This window comes from Fragaria vesca, linkage group LG5 (assembly GCF_000184155.1).
Source record: "Fragaria vesca subsp. vesca linkage group LG5, FraVesHawaii_1.0, whole genome shotgun sequence".
Taxonomy (NCBI): Eukaryota; Viridiplantae; Streptophyta; class Magnoliopsida; order Rosales; family Rosaceae; genus Fragaria; species Fragaria vesca.
The window spans coordinates 15573142-15595921 of record NC_020495.1 but is presented as its reverse complement, the minus strand read 5'-3'; the positions used below and the strand labels follow the sequence as shown (position 1 = coordinate 15595921).

Below are 22780 nucleotides of genomic sequence, written 5' to 3'. Positions count from 1 at the left end.
AACATTGTCGTTCATTTCACTTCCTTTCAGATATGGAAGTTAACTGAATGCTAACAACACAAAATCGATGAATGACAAGTGACCAACAGTTCCCAACTTTTTCCTACAATAAATCCATCCATCCAACTCCAAATATAGCAGGTCAACTGTAAACCGTAGTTCTATATGTGTGCTTCACTGTCGAACTCCACAGAAAGTTCAGTGCTGTAGGCAGTGGGATCTCCTGAAGAATAAAATTCATCACAAACTGGTTATCTCACTGCGCAGAGATTAAGACAAGCCTCAATTGAATATGCTATTGGAATGTTAAAATCCACTGCACGACATAGAAACATATAATGCACCAACTTAGCAACAATGGACATATGATTTACCTACTTGGTAATGTTAGCCACAGTTCAAATGACACCAATGGTTTTAATAAATTGCAAAGCCCAATGGACTTTACTCAGTAAGTGAGTATGATAAAAACAACAGAGGAATCAGAACATATACCTCAAAGGATAGACCAACCTCGAACCATATTCTTCTCCCTCTTAAAACTTAAAAAGAGAAAGTAAGTATCACTACCACCTGCTTCATTCCAGAGAGAAATCCATGAGAAAAAAGACAAAAAGAAAAAACAAATTTATACCATATTAATTCACTATATTTCACTAGGCAAATATATAATCAAGAAAGCAGGTCAACTGGAACAAATGAAATTCAAAAACAGAACATGACCACCATTGAAAGACTCTCAGTTTGGTTGCAGAGAAGAGCCTCAAGTCAACAAATCAACTTTACATTTTCAACCTCGAAATAACAATCGTATGAGACTCAAACCTACAAACACTTGAACACAGACTCGAGTCACTCGACCGAACCCAAGCCAGTAACCGAAGCAATACAAAATCCCAGAATTCAGGTCCAAAAATAGCACCAGTTACATGAAAAAACGAAACGATCGAAGAAACGGACCTTTAGAACGAATCAGGCGGGAGTGATGATGATTAATTCTGATGGATTCCGGATAGAGAAGAGAGGCTGAGCCAACGTAACGGATCCTGCTCCGCTTTGCTTCCTCCAAAGAGTGAGAGAGAGAGACGCCAACGTCAGACACCAAATGCAAACCAACACTCTTCTTCTCTTCTCTCCTCGCTCGCTCGCATAGGAATTATAAAATTAAAATCGAAATTTGGGATTTTTCTCTCTGGGAGAGGAAATAATATTAATAAAAAGGAGGGCGTCAGAGAGAGAGAGAGAGTGAGTGAGGACAGGAGGGGGACGATGTGATAGGCAGCAGCTGGAATATGGAACGAGGCCAGTCAGTGGGCCCCCACACCCTCTGACTCTGTCTCCGCGCTCCTTTTTCTCCTCTCCCAGCTGGTGGACCCCGCCCTCTCCAACCTCACCGAACCCCTCCCCCGAGCTGCGCTGGTGGGACCCGCCATTCCCGACGAGTTCGTGGGCGTTGTTCCCTCCGTCTTTTTCTTCTGTGTTCGTTTTTTAATATTATCGGGTTCCAGAGGAGGTGCTAAAAAGCCTTTAATATTTCATTTTCTTTTCCATGTTCGTTTGTTGGTTGCCGGTCTGGTCCGGTCGGGTTGGTCTATTTAGAGAAAGAGCAGAGTTTATTGATGGCCAAGCTGAGTGATGATGGGTGTCCGTACCTCTGTGACATCCGGGTACTCATTAATTAAGTCAAGGCGATTTAATCGGGATTCATTTGTAGCTACAAGATTTATTAAAACCAGTCAAATATGTGAGTATCATACTATCATATGTGAATCTCTAGTTAGAAAGTCCAATTAACATTGTGAGTCTGTGAAGGGTTTGATTTTCTAGTGAACTAGATATTGAATACCATGTACATATATCATTTATGCAAAATAGATTCCTGAGATCTACAAATTTAATTTTCACTTATTCTGACGACTTCCAATGAACCAATTTACGTCTGATCAAAAAATAGAGATGGACCAATTCATAGAACGAATCTCTTAGGTAAAACATGATCAACAACTAGAAGTAGAACATTTGATTATCAAACACAAATATGAAATAAATTCTCAGACCACATAGAATTTGGAAGAAACACCCAAACTCTCAACACTTCATCAAATTCGATGACGTGTTATACATGCATGTAGATCACGAAGAATATATCAATTTGCATACCTCAAAAACCTCAAACGACGGCCGAAGTCGCCAGAAAAAACCACAAAATTGTTGTATGTTGATAGTTTCGAGCTTCGATTCTCTCCCTTCATCTGACGTATAGATTATCTAAAGTCATAGGTAAGACGACAACGACTAGAGGATTCAGAAGCTGGTGGGTTGCTGCCTTGAAGTGGTCGGACAACAAAAATTTCAAGTTGTAACGAACTAATATTTTCAAGGTTTTGTTTCAAAGAAAAGTATAGTAGCGTAGTTGCTTTGTTTGGTTTTGAAACTCTTTTCGAAGCAGGTGTCATCTTAGGAGCAAATGCTACAAACCTTTGGAAGTAGGAGATGGAGAACCTAAGGCTAGAATGGGATAGGGTTGAGTTCTTACCAGAACCACTTGAGAGAAGAAAGGGAACTGAGCTCGAAAGAAACCAAAAATGTTGAGAGACAGAAAGAAGAACACTTTTAAATTTCTTTCGGTTTAAGGTAGAATTTAGATGACCTTATAATTTTCTATTAGGTTGATTTGAATTCCTAAGATTAGTCGCTTCTCTTTGCTTTTAGTCTTGATTCACATCCTATAAATATTGCAACATTTTTTTTTTGGACGATTAACAAAGCTTGCATTAAATAAGAAATTTTTATATCAAAAAGCCTAGTAAAAAAGAAGGTTGTGACTTGTCTATGTACTTCCGAGGCATTTCTAAAAAAGTACACAGCTCAATTTCAATCTATCTTGGTTTAAAAGGCCTTTAAAAGTAAAATATACAAAACCTAATGAGATTGAGCCCAATCAAACAGTAGGAGGCCCAACTAAAACTAGAAAACAAAAGAAAACCCCAATACTACACTTCTCATCCACTTCAGCCGCCACAAGTCTAGCGCCACCAACGATGACTTCAGCCATGACAGTTGAAACTGAATCGCAGCTTGGGAGAAGACCGCTACGGCAAAACCCGATCAAACTAACCCTGAAAACGAAAAAAGAAAAGAGAAAAGAGGATCTGGACACAAGTTTATCATCCCCACATGAGAAATTTGCATCATAACAATTTCAATCCATCTTGGTCTATGTACTTCCAAGGCATTCCTAAAAAAGTACACAACCCAATTTCAATCCATCTTGGTTTAAAAGGCATTTAAAATTAAAATATACAAAACCTAATGAGATTGAGCCCAAACATACAGTAGGAGGCCCAACTAAAACTAGAAAACAAAAGAAAACCCAATGCTACACTTCTCATCCACTTCAGCCGCCACAAGTCTAGCGCCACCAACGACGACTTCGGCCATGACAGTTGAAACTGTATTGCAGCTTGGGAGAAGACCGCTACGGCAAAACCCGATCAAAACAACCCTGAAAACAAAAAAGAAAAGAGAAAAGATGATCTAGACACAAGTTTATCATCCCTACATGAGAAATTTGCATCATAACAAGTGATTTGCAGCCACAACTCAAGGAAAAGATCTGGGTACAAGAAACCCAAAACACATGGAGCCAAATGACTCCAAAAATAGAACAAAGAAGGAGGTAGTGCATACACCCGAGCATAAGCTCTACCTATCTTCCGATTGAGACGTGAGAAATTGCGTTTGAGAGAAGTCACTGCAATACCCAAGCCATGGTACAGATTTGAGAGGGAAAAGATAAACTTTGGGTAGATGAAGATGATGGGTGGTGAGGAGTGGGTTGGAGAGATTTTGGGGCTAAGCTTTTGAAAGAAAATTAGGGCAAGATGGAAGGAGGGGGGAGGGAAACCGAAGGAGAAGAAAAGAGAAGGAACAAAAGGCAAAACTGAGACATAGCTCAAGGAAAAATCTGAGACAGTGCTCAAGGATGCACCCATAAAGGGTGAGGAATGCCACCGACTCTTAAGGGGCACGAATGCTGGAGAGAGAGAGCCCCTTTCTCTGTGAAAAAAAAACTTGACCAGGTGGAAAGTTTGTCTATAAATATTGCAACGTTGTTTTGTAAAGAATTTAGTGTTTTTTTTTTTTTTTAGTAAAAAGAAACGGTTAAAGTCAATTCATGGTATGCAAAATATCATTTGTAATTCGCTTAAATAAAGATGATCCTCAAATTTACGGTTGGCATTAAAACCCATTAGGTAATACCCGTGGGTTTATACCCACCCAAGAAAAATTTACGGGTAATACCCATTTGCAAAATGTTGGGTTTGGGTAATTACCCACCCACTTTAAATAGGTAAAACCCAAACTCACACCTATTATCCATTTCTATTGAAGAGGCTGTTCATGTTGTCTTTTTCAGCCAATGATGAGCCACAATTGAGTACGGGCCATTGTCAAGTCAATTTTGGATGTCCTATCCATGAAATAAAATAAATAATTTTAATTTGATGGGAATTTTGTGTTTTATGACTTTATTTAGATTTTTATTTTAGGTTTTTAGACCCAAGAAAGAGAAATTTTTAGGTTGGTTTCTTTTAGTCTCCCACTTTCACTTCACAACTATTATTTGATCAAAATCAGATCACAACATTGATAAATTTGTTTTTCAACGACAATTTAAATATTCAAAATTACAATAAATAGTTTCTTAATATAACACTGCCTCGTTGGTTCGCGGAAAGTAACCATCAGGGAAAGAAAGTTGTTTCTTTCCTGCGTTTGGGAACAACAAAATAAATATATTCTTTTCCCGAACCAAACGAGGCCTATACTAAAATAAAGGAGATCGAAGAACGTGTTCTAGCTGCTCTCCCTCTACGTGTATTAGTATCATCTGTTTGATGTGGAGTAAATTCAACATCACTATTATGGCAAGACTCCTCATCAACATCAATATCATCCTCTAATGTGCTAGGAACATCTCGTAACTCACTCGACAACCAATCCTGACCACACATCATTAATGCCTCTAATGTGTTTGAATGAAGTCGGTTCAAACAATTGTTCCAATCACACCCCAATACTTCTCAAATTTTTCTTCCATTTTCTTTGCCATTTCTACCACTTCAGAAATATCAGACTGAAGCAACTTAGATATAGCCAACTTAATTTGGCAAATCTTCGGAAATAACGAGTTGGTTGTGGGATACTTCATGCCAGATAGCAGTCAAGTTGCCTTGAAGAATAATTGCAACTTTTCAGCAGTCTCCATCACAAAATTCCAGTCTTGTTCACTTGGCATATCCTTATACCCCTAAGTCTTTAAGGCTGGAAAAACAGTCCTATACTCCACTGTAGTCTGCAACATCAAGTAGGTCGAAATCTATCGCGTCCTACATTCAAGTATTAATTTTCTACTGCATCCAACTTCCATTTGACGAGCCATCCTAGCAAACATTTCTTCTCTTTTTGGGCCGCTCGTCCAATAAGCAAAACAGACATAATTGTCTCGATACTCTCCCTAATAACATCCAAACCATCCTTAACAATTAAGTTCAATAGATGGGCACAACAACGCATATGCAATAACTTTCCATTGACCAATAAGGAACTCGATCTCAAAGTCACAAGAAGTAAATCAATCATAGCATCATTAGTGGTGCAATTATCCACTGTCAACGTTGATAAATTATGATGAATATTCCAACTATATAAACACTCTATCAACACCCTATGAACCGTATCAACATCGTGTGGACACAAAACATATACATACCTATGTAATAATAAGTTATATCAGATTTTATATAACACCATTTATATAACAAAAAATGCAGTGTTTACTATAATACTACTCTTTTAAAGTATATTTGTTGTTGTTTCACTCGGAGACTAACATAAACTTAGAAAGAGCACTAAAGATCTTTAAAATAAGCTCAAAAGATAAACTCAGAAAGAACACATCTTATGCAACATCAGAATCTTAAAGGAAGCAAACAACAAAAATCCATTAACTATTTGCATCACATCATAAGTACAACGCAACATCACAATCTAAAAGAAAGTATATAGATCAAGTAAACAAGATAGTAAAATGCGATGGTAAACAATGCAATTTAATATATTATGTACCTCAAAAGTCGACTCTGCAAGTTCCAAGAATCATCGATAAAATGCGATGTTATGGCCATAAATCCCTTCTTTTGATTACTTGCAGTCCACATGTCCATAGTAATTGCAATCCTACTTGTATTCAACTGTATAAGGTTCATTGTCTTTTCTTTCTCAAATTCATAGATCTTCATAATCTCCTTCTTGATTGTGTTTCTACATGGAACCTTAAAGGAAGGTTGTAATGCTTTAGAAATACCTCTTGAACCCGAGATGCTCAACCATCGACAATGGATACTCATGCATGATGATCATATTTGCAATCTCAATCTTTGCATTAGTCTCATGAGTCTTGTCAAACTGTCCCATGACTTTCTTCACTCCTTGTTGATTGGGATTGTAGTCTTTTACATGATTTAACATGTGTATTCAAGGAATTAGTTCCATGTGAAGTCTTTGCACTTAGAATCTTGCCGCAATTTTTGCAAATTGCAAATTGCTTTATCTTCCCCCCCCCCCCCCCCACTGATCAATGTTACTTCAAAAAATTATCACATACTGGTGTTTTCCTTTCTTTTGCGTGTTCCACATCCTCATTCATGATTTCATTATCAACAGAGCTATATGCTTCCATATTGCAAAAAAAAATGAGAGAGATCGAGGTTTAGTCATGTTGGTTTTTAATTTCTACATTATCTAGACAACAACAACAATCCATGAAAGAGTTCATGCTTGATAGTCTTTGTTTACACTGCTTTACTTACTCGTAAATAAAATTCAATAATTATACAATTATTAAGAGAGCTTTTTTCAGGCATTATACACATAGATAGAATGTTTCGGAGTAAAATGCTTGACCATTCATAAAGTACAACAATTTACTTAATACATGGAGACGTCAAACCCATAGGTGATTAATACATCTACGGTTCTCATATACAAATTTCAGCTGGGCAATCTAAACATAATTGAAACAAATTCAAATATTAAATCATTGAAAATTGTAAACACATAAAGCATGATAGGTTAGACACAGTAAATATACACTACCATAAGTTTCAATCTAACAAAACCATTTGCGCATCTCAAAACTTCAATCTAACACCATAACCATACTAACCCAAAAATGATATAAGGATAAAGAACTACTTTAGAGAGATCTGACAAGAAAATTGAAGCAATGCCGTAAAAAATGCTGACGTCGGAGCAGGCAATCGGTTGGGTATGAGACTAAGCTTGGATTGGAGACTCGGAGAAGACGAGTTTGGGAACCAAAGAGAACGAGCGTGATGGCTTGAGAACTGAGAAGAGATATTTTGGGTATGTGGGTGTTATCTCGGTACCCACGGGTATTACCCGTACCTAATTCATCACACCCATGGTTTTTTTAAAAAAAATACACATACCCACCTACTGTTGAAAATGGGTATACCTATTACCCAAAATTAAAACCCAATACATATTTTACCCATGGGTTTTAATGCCATCTTTACTCAAATTCCACAGTTAATATCACAAACGACATCACACTTCCATTGACTTCTCGAGCTTCTTGATTATATTGCCATCAGCTCCCACATTCACCACCATAGCCTTCTTATGTACCCCATTGACTAGTACGTTATACTAATTTCGCAGATGTTGTTACCATGCTCTAGAGCTATACACAAACTCCAGCCCATCTGAAGTCAACGATTAAACTCCAACTTTAAATGTAAATTGTCTCATTAGGGTAATATGATTGGATGACAAATTCTTTGAAAGTGATATTATGTTTAACTGCTTCGCTCTGATCATATGAGTATTTGCCATACAAAATTTTTCATAAGTGCCATCAAGCTTTTCAAAGAGTACACACAACGCTATATACCACGTTGAAAGTAGCTTTTGAACTTTTTGCTGCTCCTTTGGAGATTCGAATTTGTTTGCAACCTTTGTTGCTAATTAGTGAAATTCAATCTCATGTGTCTCCAACTTTTTTAATCTTTCCTTCAAATAGAATATTATACAACCGTCATTCTCATTATTTTTCATCTTTGAAACTCCTGCATAACCCAACTTCTCAAACTCTCACTCAAAATAAGAGTGGTAATGCTCATTCCAAACTTCTTGCAAACATATGATATGAGCCATATATTCCTTCATCTCATCCATGAACGTCTTGCTCTGATACTCCCATGTAGAAAACCACTGCTCCTTCACCTCTCTGAACTTGATGCCATCGACCAACACATTGTATGACATCAATTTTACTGTATCTTCATTTTGTTGATGTGATTCAAATTCTGTCATTCGACGGTGTTGAACCGACGGAAAACCAACTTGTGCCGTGAAAAAACTCTCTGAACTATCTTCCCAAGTTAGCTCAACCTCGAGGATAAACCCAACGTCTTGTTTGTACTTTTTACATCTTGGTAAAGGTTCGGGAGACGTTCTTAGTGATCCACAATTTTAAAATGCGAAGTTTGAACTTAAGTTTGTGCTAGACAATTCGAAGTAGGGATTGCTGGGGTGATATTCTTCATGCTATATATATACTGTACAAAATGTTTGACATTGTTTGATTCAAATGTAGGTTGATAAATGTTAGATGATAAAATCTTGATTGAATATTACATGTATATATGAAAGTGAGGATTCACAATTCACAAAGAAACTTTTCTTTATTTTAAAGCCTTTTCTATTACATTTTGTTAGTTTAGATAGTATAGTGGAGCAGAATGTAGGAGAGCTGCCAGGTTTTCTTGTGGATGTGATCTATGCGGACCAATGTAACTCTTCTAATGTCAACTAAGGTAGAGGTTTTATGTCCCCCTCGGATCGGCATGTCGGTATTAATATAAATAATACGTAGCAGACTGAGCGTCCTATGTAGGCTGGGTTCCATACCTTCTTTTTACAAAAAAAAAAAAAAGAAGCTTTTTCTATTACATATTAATTACTACATTATTAAAATCCAAATGCAGTATCAAATGCAATAATAGTAGTAATGACAAAATGCAACTTCGCTCTTTTCCATCCACCCCCTACTTTCTTTCTTTCTTCGACAACTTTGCTCTATGTTAATCAACCTAGAGTCCATAACTTTTTTTTCTTTCTAGAGCTTCGTTTTCCGATCCAAACCTATGTAGTTAAAGTTTGTAATCCCATCTTGAAAATTTGGCTTTAAATTGTATAATATTTAAGAGTTGAGTTGGTGAAAAGTGAAACCAAATACAATTGATAATCATTGTTTTCAAACATAGTTAAAGTACGAATTTTGTTTCAAACCAATCTTTTTTGTACCATATGAATTTTGTGAAGTTCAGTAACTTTTCGTAAAATAAATATGGCTATAACCATTATACACATTCACTACTTTTAACTTAGTCTAAGTATAACAGTTTTTTTAGTATTTGCAATTTTTATCGTTCTTGTTTGTACTTTTTACATTTTCAGAATGTTTCAGGAGATGTTCTTATTGATCCACAAGTTTTAAGAGGCAAAGTTTGAACTCGAATTTACGCTAGACAATTCGAAGTAAGGTTTGATGGGGTGCTTTTCATTATGCTATATATTGTTTGACATTGTTTGATTTAAATGTAGGGTGGTTAACAATATGATTTTAGAATTATTATTTAGTTTTTTTTAGGGTAAAATATTGTATAGTCTTTGTGGTTTGAAGTCGATATATGTTTAGTCCTTATGGTTGTATTTAATCTAAATAGTCCTTAAAGTCATGATTTTTCATCCAAATAGTCCTTACGATCTTTAACTGAGAAAATTGTCTAAAGGACTATTTGGATGAAAAATCATGACTTTAAGGATTATTCAGATTAAAATAAAAACATAAGGACTATTTAGATGAAAAATTGTGACTTTAAGGACTAAACAGATGTCGACTTCAAACCACAAGGACTAAACAAATTTCAATTCTTTTTTTTAAAAGTAATTATTTTTTAGGTTAAATTTGTGAGTGGGCATTTAGGGTTTTAAGGATTAGGGTTTGAATTTTAGGTTTTAAGGTTTTAAGGTTTTACTTAATTATGTCTAATCATGATTGAAAATAACATGTTGTAGTCTGCTAAACTTACATAAGAGATCCGACAAATATCGATCAAGAAAACCTACCTAAACTAACACATAGCTATTACATATCAGTGGGGAGCTCACCTTAAGGTAAGCCCATACAAGAATGAAAGACCTCGCCTCCTATGTACTATATCAACTAGCCCTTATACTTGCCTAACACGCAATTGTGATACAAGCAAGAAACTAGAAGTAGGATAAAGAACTCATAGAAGTCCTTCTACCCTCGTACAAGCTTTAAACCCTAGCTATTAGGGCCCTACCTATCTTGATCTGAGCCTTAATGAAGCCCATATCCACCTTATTTTCTAATGCTATAGAATTGGATCCAAGCCCCAAATCCCAGACTCAACTTTGGGGCCCAGCAACTCATGTCTTCCCGACGGCCACACCCACCACTGGCGTCGTCATCTTATTCGGAGGTCTGTCACCCCAAGTGGCCAACAACATCCTAAATCGGTTTGATCCGCTCGCATCAGCCACTCGAACACTATCAGACCGGATCAGTTTTATTTATCAAGACTTTTCTGCATTATCACATCAGTGTGATTATATTTTTGCCGACAGTATACAACATATTTATATATAAAATTTATAGAAGAATAGAATCAATAGATTTTGTGACGAAAATAACATCCATCGTGAATTTATCCAAACAAACTACCACTTATTTTTGGGTACACGGGTGAGGCAATTGTCAAAAAATTTTAATTACCGAAGTGAAACAAATGTAAACCAACATGTCGTAATGAAAAAGGAAATTAACAGATGTTGGTGAAGTAAGGTCGGATGCCATCTAATTCGTTAAAAAAATTTCAATTGCCCATGCCAGATGAGAATAAAATAGCAGAGCTTAACAACAAATTGTTAAAATAAGAACTTAATTATGATTTACATCCGTTAAAACATCAGCACGAAACTTTTATAACCAAACTAAACAATTGTCAAAAAATCACGTATGATTACGTTACAAAAGTTGTTGAAGAAAAAAAATCGGGATCCTTTTTTGTTCATGGTAGTGGCGGAACTGGAAAAACATTTCTATGGCATACAATAACTACTAGATTGAGATATGAAGGAAAAATTGTTTTAACCGTAGCTTCATCTGGTATTGCATCATTGTTACTTCCTAATGGCAGAACATCACATTCTCGATTTAAAATACCACTTAATGTCACTGATGAGACGATATGTCTAATAAAAAAAGGGATCAATCTTGCAAGACTTTTACAAAAGCTGACTTAATTATTTGGGATGAGGCCCCTATGTGTAATAAATACTGTTTTGAATCATTAGATAAATCCCTTCGAGATATTATGTCACACTCTAATAATAGACAAATTGAAGAACCATTTGGTGGGAAACCAGTTTTACTAGGCGGAGATTTTAGACAAATATTACCAATTATCCAAGGAGGAACCAAGGAAAAAATCATTGAAGCTTCTTTAAACAAATCTAAACTTTGGTCATCTTTCAAAATATTTAATTTAACAGAAAATATGAGGTTGTCAAAAAGTGGTCTCACTAATGAAGAAAAGAAAATATTTCAGATTTCACCGATTGGATCTTAAAGATTGGCAAGAGGCGTATACAATCAATTAAACATACAGATGATAAGGACATGTCGTGATTGAAATTCCAGAGCAATTATTAATAAGTTACCATACATATCCTATAGAATCAATTTTTTTAGCCACTTATCCTAAGTTTGATATTAAATATGATAACATTGATTATTTAAAAGAACGTGTTATTGTTACACCACGTAATTCAATTGCTTAAAATATAAATCATTACGCTATTAATTTAGTGCCAGGTGATAAAACTACATATTATAGTTCAGACACAATCTCAGTAGATTCTGATACCAACAAAAACATCGATCTTTTTTGTCCAACTGAATTTTTAAATCAACTTGACTTTAGTGAATTACCAACGCATGAATTAGTTTTAAAACCAGTTTTTACTAACGCATGAATTAGTCCAAAGATAAGCATGAATTACCAACGCATGAATTAGTCCAAAGATGGTGTGTATCTTTCTGAACCATTTTTTACTCATGGCCCACTTTATGTTGCATTATCAAGAGCCACATCAAAAGATCATCTGAAAATTCTCATAAACAATAATGATGGTGCTCCAAATAAATACACAAAAAATATAGTATTCAAGGATGTTTTATAAAATCTATGATCCTATAGAATCAATTTTTTTAACCACTTATCCTAACTTTGATACATATTATAGTAATATTGATTATTACCATTAATTGTAAAAATATTAACCATTATTTATATTATTAAAAAAAATTGATGCTTCCAGAATATGGAAAACTCTTCAAAAATCTTTATCCTTATCCTTATCATAAACAGTGGATGATAAGAATAAGGCCCTCCATTCATATAAAATCTTTGTTTTCTATATATAAGACACTCTATTCTCTTTTGGAGAAGTCATTGTCTGCACTGGTAAGTTTACAACCTTGATCTACTTATTCACATCTACTAAACTACTTAGTATCCTCCTCTTTAAGGTTTCAAATATGTGATAAATCATATCATCAATCAATTTTTGTAGACAACTTCTTTGTCGTCAGGTCTATTAACCAATCTACATTTAATCACACATGAATGCATATATCAATTCCCTTATTTTATGTTTTTTCTTTATGAACTTGATTATAGATTTGTCTGTGATAAGATGTTGCAGACTATTAAAGTCTTTGATTTGTATCCATATTTGCACACTGAGCTTTCTATACCATTTACAACTTTATAACTATTTCATATTATCTTTTCTTTGGTATCAATTTCATTATTTCTCCATTGCTTGGATTCACATATAGAAGTCAATCACTTTCAGGTCTGTAATTGACAAGTAAAGAACTAATCAGCATCTGATCAAGATCAAGAACATTTGCTAATGGTATATCCAAAACTTCATGCACTGTTTCTTAATAATATATATGTATGCCACAATATAAATGTTAGTTAACAATTGGTTTCCTAAAACTAACACGCTACCTTTCTTAAATTCAAGCGTCACAGAACACAAAGTCGACACTCCTCCGTAATATAAAACCGTTCGGCGTGTATTTCAAAATCAAAGTCCGTGTGGGGAGGATTTGGAGACCTAGAGCATACAACAGTGATGCATTTGATGGTCTGCATTATCTCTTGATTGATGAAATGATACTTTATTTATAAACAACTAGCAATTAATATCATCTCAATTTAGATTTAAGTTTATCCCCACATCAAAATTCCATTTTTTTTCCTTCATAGAATGTGATCAATATCAAAGTTTAAATTAATACTCTTATTTGGCTACTATTGAATTCATGGTGCTGACTATAGTAATGAACAATTATGTTTGTTTGCTTGAAATATTTCTTCTATCAAATGTAGGGAGATACAATTGAGGGCCTCATTGAAGAGGATTACTATCAAAACATGACTAAAAGAATGGAAGAAGGAAAGATCTATGAGATTACCAAGTTTCACAACAGATGATATACAACTACAACGAAATTAGTCAATCATGAAGTCTAGCTCCTCTTTAATAGGTTCACTCAATTTATCGAAGTCGATGAGACAATGTCTCCTCCCCCAAGATATGGATTTCACCTTCTTCAATATCATGAATTCACAGCTCAACTTCACAAACAAAAAGTTCTTGCAGGTAAACCTATAGCTTCTAATATTCCCCACTTATATTATATAACAATTTGTTCTTTTGTCACACTCACAATGTTTTCCTTTTGTTATTTGCAAGATCTTTATGGCTGTATGAAAACCATAACAACAGAATATGATGTTTCTCTAGATGGAAAGAACAAGACGATTCGTGAAATAGTGCTTGCAAACTTGAGATACAACATTAACAGACTCTACATATCAATACATATCAATTCTCTAAATAGTTTGTTGGATCTCTAAATATATATTTAACTTTTCCAATATCAAATATAGGAGGGAGGAGGTAAAAGTCGGCATTTGGGGTGATCCAGCAAAGAATTTAGATGCCGATGCTATTGAACAGATGCCACAACCAGTATTTGCTGTCATCACCGGTTTGAGAGTGACAAAATTTCAAGGTAAAGATCAATGAATGAATTACACTATTATAACCAACAGTTCTCAATAACTAATCACCTTTAATATTTACAGATGAAATCATAGGCTCAGAAGCATAACATACTTGCATTATTATAAATCCCCAAATTGATGAGGAACAAGAATACAAAGCAGAGTAAGCTTTTTCACCACTAAATGCATCTATTTCTTATCCTCCAAAACACTAACACTAGAAGTTGAAAAATATTGCAGGTTTTCTAAACCTGGAGACAGAGTGAGGATAATCAAAAAGGGAACTCATAAGCCACCAAACGAGAAAAACATCAAAACAATGGTTGAGTTGTATCAACTTGATCCACAAGCTTACATGGTACACACACACACACATTTCTTATCGAGACTTGATTTGTTGTTTGCTGGGGACTATATTGATAGGGAAAAAAAATGCTAAAAATATTTGATAGCTTTGATAATGATCTCATTTCTCAAATACCATTCAATTAGATTTTGAAAGCAACTTCTCAACTTTAGCACTAACTGCTTCCTCTTCTCAGTTTTTTGATACAATTTGAACATACTAACCTATTTTGTTAATACCTGAAAAATGCAGAATGACACCATCTATTGCAAAGCATCAATTACGGGATATCCAATCCATAATGGCTGGTGGTACAAAGGCTGTTCATCCCCAAATTGCAATAAACTACTAAAGCATAGGCAAGATAGTGACACATTTGTTTGCAACCAGCATGGTGTCCAAAAGCCTATACCATGGTAATATTGCACTTCAATTTCATTCCTATATTGAATTTATTCTCCTTCATAAATCATAATAGAAAAGTTCAAACAAATTTCTTTTTATTTTACACAGTTACCGAGTAAACATGACTATTAATTGAAGATACCACCAATAAAGCGACTGTTACACTAATGGGAAGGGAAGCAGAGAAATTATTTGGTACCACCTGTGAACACTTAGTGAACAAAAGACCTCCTGATGCACAACAAACCCTACCCAAAGAGATTAAAAATACCATTGGTCAGAGCCACCTTTTTGAGATCAAATTCAGCAAATATGGACAGCGAACAATGAAACGTATCCTCTCAGATAATCAAATTCCAAAATACCAAGAGAGCAACAACTAATGACTACAACACCACAGAAAACCTCTAGAAGGAAAAGAGGAATGGATGCAAGTGTAGAACCAAAGAAAAAATTGTAAAGGTTAAAACACGTAGTGTTCATTTGTCCACAAAACTTGATAACAATCACATCTATATTATTAGTACTTATTCAATTTGATATGACAGAGAAATCAACGAACCAACATCAAGCAAGAACCAAAACCAGAAGCAGAAGATTAACTAAATGTGAACCACACTGTGTATATACTACTTTTGTTCAACTTATCAAAGTTGAAGCAGAGTTTTTCGCTAACAGCAGAGCATTTTGTATTGGAGTTAACTTTTTGATCATGCTCCACACTCTGCTCTTTGAATTGAAGCAGGAGTTAACTTTTTGTTCTGGCTAACAATTGGAGCCTTATTATTTTGAACCGAATGACTCTAGCTTCATTGTAATATATGTTCTTTGCTACTAAATGCTATCTTCTAATCATTTTATCTTCTAATTTTTGCTATCTTATGAACTTATGAATATCAGATGCCCTCTTGCTTTTTTTTTTGTCACTCTGTACATATGTATTGCATTTTAGTCCGTTGGGTGTTTTAAGATCTGTGTAATTCATTTTGGCTGATGAAATATGAGCATGAACTTGATGAAAACTGGGTTCATATTTTAACTCTGCTTTACTAAAATTTGGATGCAGGTTGCCTCACCTCCAATGCCTCATGTGTACCAGAAATAAGATGAGAGACTCTCATTTTAAAGTTTAAAGCAAGAACATGTGCTTTCCTATGAATAACCTTTTTTTTCTTATTCTTTTGAAAGTCAATTCTGTAAACATAATTATTCCATATTGGTAGCATTCAATATTATAGCCTTGATTGCATTCATTAAGGGTATATAAATATATATTTGAACTATGAGTTGTTCATGATTGATGAACATAGGTAATAACGTTCGTATTGATTTGAAATGAATTGGGTCTTTTTCTGCAGTCTAATGTGTTGGATGTTTGGTTTGCTTGATATTTCCATTTGCTTTATTTTGTAGAAAATCAAGGATTCAGTTTTGGGTTAGACCAGAGTTTGGTTATTTAAAATGAAAAGTCTTCCTAACTGCTGCTCTCAATTTTGTGGTTGCTTGACTTTCTTTGGTACATATGCACTATTCTTAGTCTTTTCTTTTTGTGTTTCCTGCTTTTAGATACAAAACTTATTTAGGTCTTTGATTGATTTTCTGTTCAAGTCTCTTGCATTTTGCAGTAAGCGAAAAACTGAGCTCTGTTAGGATTTGATATGGTAAACAGATGCTTTTTTATTTTGTTTGTTGATAACCACAATTACACTTCTTCTCTGATTTAATTTTTTTTCACTGGCAGCTCTCTACAATTAGGAACAGTTGAACTTCTATCTCATCAACACAAACAAAACATAGAATATTTTTACAATTGTGTTGAGCAATTTTGGATAGTAAGTGCATTTTAGCAATTTTGCATAGCCATTTTTACAATGGGAAAAAAGTCCAAACCGTATCTGACCTTTTAACGAAGCAAAGCTTTGGTATCCAACCTTTTAAAAACTTCAAAACGGTATCCCACATTTTGACCCCGACATAAGATCGGTATCTGGGGCTAACGGGGGACAATGGCTCCTTTACAGAGCTTGCCAGGTGGCATCTTTTACAGGGTATTTTCGTCTGTTCAGTCTCTCCCGCCAATTTATACCATAGTTGGCGCCAAATCCATTTGGTTAACTTATTTACCACCAAAAGAACAGATTTACCGTCGAGAGGAACAAAGTGATTGTCCATTGCACAAAATGTATAGAATCCTTAACATAGTGTGAATAGAAAACTAGTCCCGTGAGATATGGGAATATTTGCTTGGATCAACTGTGCAGAATGATGTTAAGGTTTGAAGCCTAACCCTGAGACGGAAAACTCGAATAAAATGGTGCATCAGTAACAGAAGGACAAGAATAGCTCTGATATGAAGTTGAAGAATAGAGCGGCTCTCGATCATAATCTTGATGGTGCTCTAAAACAGGAGAAACACAAGGATCAAACTCAAATTTTGAATTTTGTCATTTGAGCAGTGGGACTTTGTGTACACGCGTCGATGCTTGTGCAACGAGTCAAAAGTCCAACACCGAAACTTGAAACTTCCTGAAGCTTCACTTCTTCTTCTATACTTTGTTCTTTCTCTTCATTTGTTGCATATCAGTATCAGAGTCAAGCACTGCAGGTAAGTACTAAGTACTAATCTATATCTATCTAGCTAATTACATCTAAGCGTCTCTTAGTTTCAGCACAAATATATCTGGGTTTCGTTGGTTTAAATCCTTTATAGCTGTTCTTGGACTCGGGTATTGATTCGTTGGTTTTTGGTTTCCTAATTCTCTAGACTTTTAGTTGGTACTTTTTTCTGTATTCTTGTTAGTAAATTTTTTGTCTTTCTTTTGGTTTGTCTACTTTGTACTAAAATAAAATAAAATGAAAGCGATCTCTGTAACAAAACATGTTTGTATTGTTAGCTACTTAGCATGAGGTTTTTGTTTATTGGAATGTGCTGTCAAAATGTAGAGCCCGGTAAGGTTTTATAACACCAGAGAGGAGATATTTGTGAAGATTGAAGCTTTTTCATTGATGGCTTATTAGAATTTAAGATATAAGTTTCAAAAGTATAGGTGTAATGGTCTGCGTCATGTGGATTACTGATTGTAAAGGGGGGATCATGTTAGTCCAGCAGTTTTGACATGGTTTCAATCTTTTAATATGGAATCGATACTGAAATGTATTATCTTGTTTTGTGCTTCTACTTGCTTCTGAAGTATTACTAGGTGAGGAACTCGACATGCTTTGCTGCAATATGAAATACTTGATGGTTGTTGATTTCATTTTGCTCCAGGAATTGTTTCCTTTGTTAGTTTCAACTTCTGCATTGTGAAGGAGCAGACAAAATAGAGCTAATATGCGGAGCAGACAAAATAGAGCTAATATGCACAGAGTAGCTGCATTGTCGCTTGTTAAGAACAGATTCAAACCGATCGACCCCATTAAAGGGTCATGGTGCCAACTATGGTATAAATTGGCAAGAGAGACTGAACAGACGAAAATACCCTGCAAAAGATGCCACTTGGCAAGCTCTGTAACGGAGCCAACATCCCCCGTTAGCCCCAGATACCGATCTTATGTCGGGGTCAAAATGTGGGATACAGTTTTGAAGCTTTTGAAAGGTGGGATACCAAAGCTTTGCTTCGTTAAAAGGTCAGATATGGTTTGAACTTTTTTTCCTTTTACAATTGTGTTGAGCAATTTTGGATAGTAATTTACTATGTCACCCGCTGCAACACGCGGGTGAAATAACTAGCTAGTGTAAACCTACATGTCGTAATGAAAAAGGAAGTTGACAGATGTTGGTGAAGTAAGATCGGAGATAAACAAGTGTGGAACTTGCAAGAATCCGGTCAAACATGTGGCAGAGACACAGCGGTGTTAAGATTAGATTAATTCGTTAATCTTCGTTCCGAGGAAGAAATAGCTACCTAGATTGATAAGAGAGAATGAGTGATATACACCCAACAAAGCATAGCCCCCGAGTAAACGGTAAATCAAGATAGACATCAGACACTAATAGTGAGCCAGCCATGGCCAATGGTCGAGGTCGACTGTCGAGCCACCAACCGAGCTCGTCTCACAAAGAAAAGCCCTAGCTAGACAATAACAGTGTCTTAAACCTTGACACGCACCACTCTGACATAGCCATGCAGCTAAACATCTGTCCAATTCACACACACATACGTGCATCCTCCAACCAACACGTACGAAGACATGCAACGCAAGTACGCTAAGTACCACCTTGTACGACCATCATGGCTCATAATTCAATCTACCTCTACATTCTTCACTGACCGCCAAAGTTTAGATCAGATCCATACGTGAAGTAGAAAACTGTTTACAAGACGTAGAAGAAATTTTCAGAGAGGAAGATGATGAATGCTGTGGCGTTGTTCCTCGTTGCGACTTCACTAGTCAGCGCGGGAATCTGGTCACCCAGTCCAGATCAACAGAACCAGAAGAAGCAAGGAGAGGAAGTCATAGTGAAAGACGGGCACAGAGTGGTTGTTGTCGAGTATGAGGATCAACCAGGCCACAACCCTAACACCAAGGTCTCAATCTCGCCGGACCATGACGGACATCGTAAAGGGAGCTCAGCTATTGCCAACAATGACGTTTCGACGCCCTCCAAGGTGGCGAGGGCCTTGGACAATGCCATGGAGAACATCGAAGAAGCCGCCGCCTCGGTTCTTCCAAATCGAGGCCAGGGACATGGCCAAGGCCTTTCGAAATCGAAAACTGATGAAGTTGGTCACCATTACAGTGGCCCAAAAGAGCTCATATGCGATGCCTATGGGAAATGCAAGCACAAAATTGCTAGTGCTTTGGAGACCAAGAGAGATATTGTGAAGGGGGCTGCACATGAAGCCAAAGAGGCAGCACACAAGGTCATAGACATCAACAAGGATATTGTCAAGGGTACTGCACATGAAGTCAAGGAGACGGCTCAGAAGGTAGGAGAGGCGGTGGAAGATGCATACGACGTTGTTTCTGAGAAAGCTCAGGAGGTTGGAGAGCGTGCTAAGGAGACTGCATACAAGGCCAAGGATACAGTTGGAGATGCATATGGAAGAGCCAAGGATACAGTAGAGGATGCCTATGAGAGAGCAAAAGAGACGGTTTCGGAAACAACACATGAGGTTGGAGAACGAGCCAAAGAGTCGGTGGAAAAAGCAATGAACACAGCAAAGACAGCAAAGGATATGGGGAAAACCTTAAGTGGAGATGTACAAAGAAATGCGTCCAAATTGAAAACAGCTCCGGAACATGTCAAGGAGAAAGCAAAAGAGGCCAAAGAAACTGTGGAGGAAGCAGCTGAAAAAGCTAAGGAGACTGTGGAGCACGCTGCTGGTAAGGTAAAGACTGGGGTAGAGGATATAAAGGATACGACTGATGATGGGAGGTTGAGTCGAGTGTTTAAGAAAGGAGGATATATGTTAAGGTCTACGGGGGCATTGTTTCAGGCAGTTGATCCTTTGTTTTTGGGGCTGAGTTTGTTTGGGTTTGCCACTGCTTATGGTATGTCTATGTGGATAACTTTTGCTTCAAGCTACGTGTTGTCTCGGGTGCTTTCCCCGTACCAGTTTGGGATGGTGCAGAGCAAGATTTACAAGGTTTATTTTGCAGCAATGGCCAATACTGTTGGGATGGCCTTGTTGGGACATTTATTGAATCCTCGGAGGAAGTTGACAGGGAGGAATGTTGACGCCTTACAGAACTACAATCTTATGCTTGTCGAGTTGATGGTTCTGTTCAATATGTTTTACTTGGAGCCAAAATCAACCAAGGTAAGTAATCTTATAGTTAATACTGTCGTGTTGTTCCGAAATTGTATTGTTCAGATATTGTATTGTTCATGCTTCATAATGCCAAAGCTGCCTAGTGAAGATGAACTATTGACTGTCAGTATAGTTATTTTACTTCTATCTCATACTTGTATTGATATAATTTTATGTGGAACTTTTTACCTGATGAGAAGATCCCTAGACATTATTGTGCCGAAATTGTGTTGAGGGTCCTAATTTATTACACCAATGGTACTTCCCAAAGGGAATTTTGATTCATGACTAGTTATTGTGAATAGTGTAATTTTTTCTTAAAACCTTTTTCGTGTGGAATGCAAAATAGGAGAAAGGTCCTACGTACAGCAATATGTAGACTGACGAAACTGGAAAAACTGAATTATGGAGTTGCTGTGGATTCTGTTGCTACTCAGGTTCCACACGGGTTTAATCTGTACCAACTACTAATAATATGGCAACTATACTTTATATGACCTATACAATTTCCCTTTTAGAAAGGTATCTTACTGGCTAGGTAGGATCCAGGAGGAAGTTGAATAGCATATCTTAGAAGATTGTAGCATTCATGGAGCTTGTCTTGAGTTATTCAGTTAGGTTAATCGAGGTTGCTGGGTTTGGTTTGTTGTATGAATATCTCGTGTCTTATTATTTTTTGTCCGGCCTCCGACTGCAAATACCATATATGCAGGTGATGTTCGAGAAACTGAAGTTGGAGAAAGAAGAAGGAAGAGGAAGAGAGCATGTTGGTACCAGAACAAGAGGCGAGGCTGAGCGGCAGCCACTCACTGCCGAACCCCCAACCACAACTCCCTCAGAAGTCCCCGAAGGAAGGGAGCGTGTGATGGTTCAGCCTCAGGTTGACAAACTTAACGAGGCGCATCAGAAGCTGAAGAAGCTGAATTCCTACTCATCTATCCTAAACGTCTTGTCACTAATGGCTCTTACTTGGCATCTTGTCTACCTTGCTAAGCAATTGCAAAGTTCGTGCTGCTGACTGATAGGGATTTAGCTGTTTTTGGATGTTGATTAACGATGATGGTGTTTGTTTTTACTCATTTTCGTTGTGATGTTTTGTAAATTTTGTACTTCCTGTAGGTGGATTTTGATAAATTGTAAAGTAGTATCAAGGCTGATATGCATCACTCTCTGCTTTGTGTTTTTTGACCAGGAACGTGTATCAAAGATCAAGTCGCACGTTCTTGGTTTTGGAAAAAGCCAGCCATAGTACAAGGAACTATTACTGCTAACTTGGTCGATCTTCTTAATAAATATGTGCTTTGTCGTCTTTGTGTTTCTACTCACCCTTGTTTGTCCTGAACCCTCGTCTTTTCATAAATAAATTCAATCAAAACACGGGTTTTCGGAATCCTTTATTTGCGATCAGTTAGAAATAAGAACCAACAGTCTATTTGCCACTCCATGATGAAAGAACAAGAAACTGAAAGCGTGCTTTATGAATCAAGTCTGCACCTGTCCAACATTTTAGATCATATGGAGATACATCAGTCTAAACACTCCGATCGTTCTTACACATGGGTCATCTGGGCATGGTGGACTAGGCTCATGAAGACAGTTATCACAGGTGTTGAAGGCATAATCTTTACACACATAACTTGCGACATAATATTCTGAAACAAAACTAAAACGAAACAAAAAAATGTCGAAGCACTCATACAGTAGGGTTAAGACTGCGATTTCAATAACTCGCAAATGTTCTTGCTGCCTAAAAAAATCTGGGCCTTACAAATGTTCTTGTAGCAGAAGCTCTTGCACTGCGTGAAGGCTTATCTCAACTACATGTCTACATCTGTTGACTTCCCATTCACTCATAATTGAAGGAGTTTACAAAGTATTAATTGATGTTCTCACCGGAAAAGCACACTGCCCCTGGAGAATCAAAGTTCTAATCCATGACATTCAGCATCTTGCGGCCAAGTTTCAGTCACTGTCCAACTTTGCTGTCAATGATCATCTGGGAGCTG

General features: G+C 36.5%; 1 protein-coding gene across 1 annotated transcript; it reads left to right on the top strand.

The window, feature by feature from the left end:
* The first annotated feature begins 19250 nt into the window (after positions 1-19250).
* Positions 19251-22040, top strand: LOC101292414. The gene is made up of 2 exons (XM_004299831.1): positions 19251-20783; positions 21487-22040. The coding sequence occupies exons 1-2, from the start codon at positions 19368-19370 to the stop codon at positions 21790-21792; spliced, it is 1722 nt and encodes a 573-aa protein (XP_004299879.1). The 5' UTR covers positions 19251-19367; the 3' UTR covers positions 21793-22040.
* Positions 22041-22780: the final 740 nt, after the last annotated feature.